The 8,399-nt window shown below is 35.8% G+C and overlaps 1 protein-coding gene across 1 annotated transcript; it reads left to right on the plus strand.

The window, feature by feature from the left end:
• Positions 1-1,164: 1,164 nt before the first annotated feature.
• Positions 1,165-8,085, plus strand: LOC18586979 (SUN domain-containing protein 2-like). The gene is made up of 2 exons (XM_007010609.3): positions 1,165-2,489; positions 7,508-8,085. Exons 1-2 carry the CDS (start codon positions 1,389-1,391, stop codon positions 7,811-7,813), a joined length of 1,407 nt encoding a protein of 468 aa, XP_007010671.3. The 5' UTR covers positions 1,165-1,388; the 3' UTR covers positions 7,814-8,085.
• Positions 8,086-8,399: the final 314 nt, after the last annotated feature.

Here is an 8,399-nt window from a genome sequence, read left to right on the forward strand (position 1 = left end):
ATTATAGTTCCTTGGAAGGCATATTAATTTCATGGACTTCACCCAATTAAACTTATAACACATTATAATTAGCATCTTATTGATGAAGGAAAACCTCTAATCATTAAACATTAATGATATTGTTACATGATTAGAATCAAACCTTAACCTATCACCATCTAATTTCGCATAGGGTCAAGATCGAGCATCACCTTTTTTTTCAAAAACTAGTAATTTGTCTCCTTCTAATGTTGATTGAAGGTGGCGATGGCCATTTTGTCTTTTAGTTGGCTAGATTTACAAAAAGGGGACCAATTTATTGCTGTAACCTTTTTTTTTAAGGACACGAAAACCATTTTGTCCATTTGTCGACCAAATTTGGAAAAAAAAGACCAATTTGTTCTGTAGCCTCCTTTTTCCTCTCATCTCGACTATTTATCTCTTTTCCAATCTTTTGTCTGTCCCCATTTCTCTCTTATCTCTCTCCAAAATATCCTTAAAACTCAAAAGAATTGAAATATTGCAAAATAATTTAAAAAATTTAAGACTAAGTGTTATTGTCACAGGTCATTACCTTCTCCCAAAAAACCTAACTTGATGGAGTGTGCAGTACCACACTTACAAGTTTTCCAAGATCCTTTACTTTCTCCATGTGAGATTAAACACTTTGGTTAGTTATTTTGAAATGCTTGATGTGGCATCCTTTTCGCCAAATTTGACAATATCCTCGCATTGTTGGCCACCCTACTTGCCTCCCCTTTAGAGGTGCTTGGTGTGGGTCGATTCTAGGTTAAGTTCGCTCTGATACAATTATATTACAAGATTATTACTTTCCCACCTAAAAGCTAACTGGACGAGAAGTATAATACTTTTTTTTCAAAACTTTTTTACTTATTCGATATGAGATTGAAACATTTCATTTATTAATTTTTGAAATATTTGATATGAAATAAATACAAGCACATTAATTAATACAAGCTTTACTTGTGACTGATTTTGATATATCGAGGATTCTCTTTGTCCCAAAATACATATATACTTCTCAAATGTTACAAAGTTTTAGTAATATAGTTTTTGTCTCTACCATTACATTTGTTATGCGTCAAATATCATGTAAAGTTACAAAGCCCACTTAAAAGTTGCAAAACAAAAGAAACTGCTGACAAGTGACAACAACTCACTATAACTTGGACCGGTGGGGCCCGAAATCCAAACGCCGCGATTCCAAAAATCATTTGAAAACACAGAAGCGCTCAAAAGTGCCTCTCGCTGACGGTTAAGATTCCCTCTTCCCTAATTTCTCGATCCCCTCCGAAAACCAGACCCACTTAGGGTATTATAATTCGTTTTCAATTCTGTTCTGGGGTTTAAATTTCGATTCTTTGGGGTTGATTGGATTCGAAACGACAATGTCGGCATCTAACGTCTCCATCTCTGCCACCCCCGCGGCGGTGGCTCGTCGTCGGCCGGTTGTCGTCGGCGAGAAGAAGTCGAGCATCGAATTATTGACCGCCGAACCGAACCCTAATGGAGTTAACATTGGGGATGATAAAGCAGGTGCGGCAGCCACTACCGGTCACAGCAGAGATCTGAGCCACCATTCCGTCCGTGGCGAGGCGTCGAAGGACACGGTGCAAGCGAGAAAATCCGCTCTGGGTCAAAACTCGAACGCTACGCTGCGGCGGACACGGAAAGGAGTGGTCAACAAGACTGAGAAACCCCGGTGGTTGACTGTTGTTAGTATCTTTATTAAGAATTTAGTGCTTTTGCTTGTTTTGGTTGGGTTAGTTCAGATTATTAGGAGATTGGCTTTGAAAACTGGGGAGGTTAGTGGGGTTGGGACACAGATGGAATTAACTGAATTTGAGGGCAGGGTTGCTGAAGTTGAGAGTTTTTTGAAGACTACGGCGAAAATGATTCAGGTTCAGGTAGAGGTTGTTGATCGGAAAATTGAAAATGAAATCGGTGGGTTAAGGAGAGAATTGAATGAGAGAATTGATGATCAAATTGGGGTAGTGGAGAGTTCATTGAAAAAATTGGAAGAAAAGAGTGAGGGATTGGATAAGTCCTTGAGTGAATTGAGGAGTTCGAATTTGTTGACAAAGGAAGAGTTTGACAAGTTGTATGAGCAACTGATAAAAGAGAAGGGTGAAAATGGTGATAATGAAAATGCAGTGAGTTTGAGTGATCTAGGAGCCTATGCAAGAGAGATTGTTAAGAATGAGATTGAGAAACATGCCTCAGATGGGCTTGCGAGGGCTGATTATGCTCTGTTTTCGGGTGGGGGAAAGGTTGTTAGGCATTCTGAGCCCTTACTTGTTGGAAAGGGTAGCAACTGGTTTTTGAAAAGTAGTCAAAATGGGGTTCATCGTGATGCAGACAAGATGTTGAAGCCAAGTTTTGGAGAGCCAGGACAGTGCTTTCCGTTGAAAGGAAGCAATGGGTTTGTTCAGATCAAACTCCGCACAGCTATTATTCCAGAGGCTATTACTTTGGAACATGTTGCCAAGGTAATGTTTTCATTATGATTACATTGTTGTAAACTTGTTAACTGTTTATTGTTCTACTTATGTTGATGCCTTAATTTTTGGTTTGGTTTGTCATGAAATGTCCAGTTAGACTTCAGTTTCTTTAGATATTGAGCCTGAAGCTCTAATATAAGATCCATAGGCTGTGAATATTTGAACTCGAGCTCCAATAGCAAGTCTTTTTAGCCAAATAATTTACAAGTGATATGAGTTATAGCTCTATTCTCAACCCTTGATCTTCAATAACAGTCTGCCTCTTACTTCTTCAAGACCCTATTTTTCCACTAACTACTAGGTTATAACTTTTAATAGACTTCTTATAATTAGGAGATCTAGCCCAATTTGTTTTTTAATAGCCTCTAGTTTGACGGTGGAAACAATTCTTATAAAGTTGGATTGCATGGAACTTATGGAATCAAAGAAAAAAGCATAAACAAACATAATATTTATCTATTTATTTTCAGAGGTAGGATGCAGGATTGAGCAGGGTCTTAGTAGTCTGTTATAACACCCTGCTCAATCCTGCATCCTACCTCTGAAAATAAATAGATAAATATTTGTGTATTATTTTTCCTTTATACGTAAATAACGAGGTTTAGTAGTGTTTCCTTTCCCTTGATATTGGTTTCAGGCAGAGAGAAATAGGTTAGTAATACAATGATGGGGCTTGATTGAGGAATATTTGTCAGATGAGAACTAATTAATTCATTAATATTTACTTTAGCAGAGGCACACTTTTGGAAGTAGCGGACGAAGATATAGATATTTCTAGCGTTGCTAGATTTGCATTGGGTAAAGAAAGCAAGTGCCACTTTTACATGTAGAAAAAATTTGGTATCTAGGACGGGACAGTTGATGGTTTGTTTTTCTTCTATTTCTCATTTTCAGTTTGCACTAGACATTTGCCACCTGATAAGATATTATCAGTTACTTTGAGAACAAAAACATACTTTTACTAGAATATTATTTAAGTGGTTAAGATTGCCTAAAAGCCTTGTTAGCTTTTGGCCTTTTTTTTTTTTTTTAATTTACAACATCAAACTTGAAGTTGCATTATTAATTCTTGTTAATTTGTTTGTCTTGTTGTTTTGCCTATCTCGACTAAACAAGCATTTTATAAGGAAATAAATATGCATTTTAAATTTGGAATAAGAAAAGCTTGCATTTGGATGAAGTCATCTTTGCATCTTTGATCTAAGTGCATCTTGTGTTGAGGTATAAGGGGTGAAGCACTGGCAAATTTGTAATTTACCTTTGTCACTCAATTAATGAATGGAAAAATCATTCTTTGTTGAAATTTCCATCTATCATTCCTGATGCCTAAATTAGGATGACTTGCCTCCTTCTCTTTCTTTCTTTCTTTATATATATATATATGACTTGGTTTGATGTAGCATTGCCCTTTTCATAATTTTAAGATAATAGCTTCCAAACATATCATTGAAAATGTTGAAACATTGAGCCAAACAAACTAATATGACAACCAGTACTTTCACAAGAAAAATAGCCAAATATGCAACAAGAAATAATAGGCGTGAAAAATAAAAGCAGCAAGAACATTGGGATTTATGTGGTTTGGCTTTAACCCTATTGTTCATGGGTAGAGGCAAGGAAGAATTTTCACTATAGTCAAAACAGGATGAAGACTACAAGTTTTGGTTCCTAGAACTCACCTGTGGATACTATGCACGCCGCAACCTAAGAGCAAGAGCTCTTACATATCTCTAAACTCCCTAAACTCTTTCTTTTTCTCTTTCTTGTGAGAAGCAAAAATGAAAACCAAATGGAATTTGATTACTCTTTTTGACTTTTATACTTGTCATTTCTTGCAACTCCAAAAATGTCATTAATGAAGGTAAAAATAAGGGCAAACAATGGCAAAGGGAAGAAAAAATGAAAACCAAGGGTGATGGAAAGAAAAGGAGAAAATGGAAGGGCAGCACTTGAGTTGTCTTATTTTTCAAAGTCATTTACAACAAATTTCAGAAATATCACTTTGTTATATTGGATTTGAGGGTTAATGGGCTATATAATTATTTCTTATTTCGATTAATCCAATTAACAAATTTTCAATCTTATAATCGACATCGGTTAATTGAAGGTCCATTTGGAAGTGCAGTGTAGTGCAGTGGGAGCCTCCTCCCACTGCATTGTACCACACGTCCAAATGGGCTTTTAGTCAAACAGAACAAGCTTTTGAAATTAATCGAATAGCTGAACAAATTGAATGGTTTTGATTGAATTCTTTGATTAATTCAATTTTGACCAAATAATGCTCACCCCTAGGAAGAGTGTTTTGCCCAGCCATTTTTTCTTTTTCCTTGGTTTGTATCTTTGCCTTTGCCATTGTTTATCTTTATTTCTACCTTTGTTAATGACAATTTTTGGAGTTGCAAGAAATGGAAATGGCAAGTCAAGTAACAAAGGATGGACAAACTCAATTTGATTCATTTTTGCTTCTTACAAGAAAGGGAAAAAAAAGTGAGTTTAGGGAGTTTAGAAAATTGTAAGAGCCCTTGCTCTCGAGTTGTCTGGTGTAGCTAGGGATCACAGAATAACTTGTACTTGATAGGTTTTGCTTTAGTGTTTTTGTTTGAAATCAAGGGTGGGGTCGGGTTTTACAATAAAAAATGGGGAGAGTCGGTTTGGGTTTAGGGTTCCCTGCCTCATCCCCCCAGGGGTATATATAGAAATAATGTATTTTACATCTATAGATTTATGTGTATCATATTAAAAAATTAATTATTTAATTCTAATTAGAATGGTTAACTATAATACTATAATATATTAAAGGTAAGTAAGATGCAATTTACATTAAAAATAAAAATTTACATAACTATTAAACTAAAGTAATATCATAAAAAAACCAATTTTGTGGCAGGGCGGATGGGATGCGGGTTGTATATTTTTCTCAGGTTGGGGCAAGGTATTTTAGTTGATAACTTGGTGTGGGGGTGAGGCATAAAAGTTGATAACTTGGTGTTGGGGAAGGCAAAAAATCACCTTGCCCCATTTTATCAAGTTGAATTTTGAGCACCAATACTTGTGGTACGTTTATCTTATTTTGACTATAGTGGAAATTTCTCATTTCCTTTACTTGTATACTTAGGTTTAAAGTTGAACCATGTAAATTCTAATGTTTCTGTTTCTTTTTATTTTTTGCATTATCTCTTGCTGCATATTTGAATATATTTCTGGTGAACTTTTTTGTTGTCATATTAGCTTGCTTAGCTTGGTGTTAAGGAAATTCTGCAAAAGAAAAGCCAGACCCTTAGGATTTCACTATGCACAGCTGATAGCTAACAGGGCAATTATTTTTTGCTGCAGCAAGTATAATTTTTAATAGAATAATGTTTTATTGTTGCTTTAATGTGCTTTTTGATTTTGAGCAAGATGTTGTGAAGTAAGTCTGAGGCAGACTGGCATGCCTGCAGTTTATTTAGTATAAATTTTGTTTATGTTTTATTGTTGAGTGATTCTCTGATTGGCACATATAAAATATTTTCTTTTTAATTGTAAATTTGTTAGTTTTTTTGGTTTTCTACATTTATGTTTTATTTGTTCAGTGGTTGTCTCTTGTGGACTTTTGCAGTTTATTTTTTCAATTTCACATTTCTAATCTATTTTTTTACTTCTTTTTCCTAAAATTTAGAAAGAAAGGATGATTTATTTATTTTCATTTGGAACTTTTTAGAAAATATTTGAAACCTATCTTGTGATTTTGCCAATAGAATGAAAGACTTACTGATGAGAATTCATATAGATTAGGATATGGTAGAGGTAATATTGAGGTGAAAAGAAGCAGCAATCCATTCAGAATAACAATGGTGGGTGGCCAATGAATGTCTCCCTCCTATGTGTAGAATTCTGTATATTTGTAGGAAGTTGATGATGAATTTTCACTTAGAGGAATCTAGCCTTTAGTTAAATCTCAACTAATGCAATTTTTATAGTTGGAGTGCAATTCTGCAGCTGGATTTGCCACCTAACCTAAGTTTCTCTGTACAGGCCCCAATGACATGCACCCCAAAGTGCTTGTCATCAAGGGAATGGCCTTTAGTTTAGCTATCAAAACTCACCTCAATTTGTAAATGAGCTTTATGTTACTGTTACAGAACCTGACTTTCTTCTATAAATGTCTCGGTAATATAAACCCTAAAATGCTTGTTTTCAAGAATGTAGCCTTTATGCTAGCTATCAAAACTCCTGTAATTTGTCGAGGTGGTTTATGAGGCTGTGCTTCAGTCTCCCTTTTGGTGTCTCCAGGTTTATAATATGGAGCTGTGTACTCATTTTTGTGGATGGGATGCCTATCTGCAGTACTGTTTCTTTTTCTCTTTGGAGTAAATCAGGATCCTATAAAGTAGAGACTGATGTCTTTTCTGTGTATATGCCCTGAATCTTTATTTGGGTCCTCAAATGGGTATTTAATGCTTCAATCAGGATGGTTCCCTCAAGAATTATGTAAAGCCACTTATCCTGCATTTATTGTTTGCAGTTAAAACAGCATAGATGCAAAGCACTTCTGAAAAAAGAAAAAGGTCTTATTTCATATCATGTGCATGCAAATAATTATGAGATAGACCTAGGAGAATGACTACATGAATCTCTTTTTTTTGCTCATCTATGATCTAAATACGCTAGTTCGTTTTCTGATTGCTTCAACTCATGTGCCCTTTAGTGTGCCTTGGTCTTCATTCTGGTGAAGCACCACGGTAAACAAATACACAAACATCTAGCTTCTAGGTTTTTTTATTTAATTAAAACATTTATTTTTGCAAAGATGGAACCTTCGTATGATTGAAAGTAAAGTTTCTGACAGTTTGAAATTTTGAAGTTTGCATTTATCATCATTTATCAACAGTGCTTGCCTTTGCTATTAGCTACCTTTTTCCAGCAAAAATAAATGAAGGGCTAATTTAAGAGAGCGCTCTTTCTGTTTCTGTTCTCTATCAACTTTATCACAAGTGCTAAATGTGTTGTTCTTGTACTGTGAACAGAGTGTGGCTTATGATAGATCCAGTGCACCCAAGGACTGCCGTGTCTCTGGCTGGCAGCAAGGTCGTGATCTTGATTCACCAGTTGATGGCTATAAGATGTTTCTTTTGGCAGAATTCACGTATGACCTTGAGAAGAGTAGTGCGCAGACCTTTGATGTATTGGATGCAGCAGGTGTTGGCATTATTGATACGGTCAGGCTGGATTTCTCTTCCAACCATGGAAGCCCCTCGCATACCTGCATTTACCGTTTGAGGGTGCATGGTCATGAGCCTGATTTTGTTTCAGTGGTGAAAATGCAGTCTTGAAGCAGATCATACTTTGCCATCTGCTGCATTCCTCTTGTAATTGTTGTTTTTTGTCTCTGTATTTAATTACTTAGGTCATTGTACTCACTAGATACGGACTTCTTACTGTGTTAAGATTTTCTTTTCTGTGTAGCAAATGAATGTGATCTACTTGTATGTTTTTAGTTAGGCTTTCCTTGAATTAAGAACATTGATATGTATGAAGTTTGAACCAGAAATAGATGAGCTTTAGTCTCTCCTCCTGGCAGGAAAAGTTTGATAGACCAAGACAATTTGCTTTAGTCTTTTGGTTCATTGGGTCTTGGTTATGTTGTACAAAAGGCATCTTGTAGATTGAAGATGGTGTGAAACACATAAATATTCAGTCTCACTCGAGTATCAATCGATACAATTTTTCTTATTGCATTTCTTTATAAAGACGAAAGCATGGTTGCTCAACAAAGTGTTCCTGCTGTGTACTGTGCCCTGAAAAAGGGGGGTTGAAAATTCCTAGCTTTGTTGGATGATGCCTTGTTTCATTGGATAGGGGACAGTTTTGTTCCACACTCGCCAGTGTCATGCAAACTATGAATTACTATAATACCAT

The sequence above is a fragment of the Theobroma cacao genome, chromosome 10 (assembly GCF_053813885.1).
Source record: "Theobroma cacao isolate CCN51 chromosome 10, ASM5381388v1, whole genome shotgun sequence".
Lineage (NCBI taxonomy): Eukaryota > Viridiplantae > Streptophyta > Magnoliopsida > Malvales > Malvaceae > Theobroma > Theobroma cacao.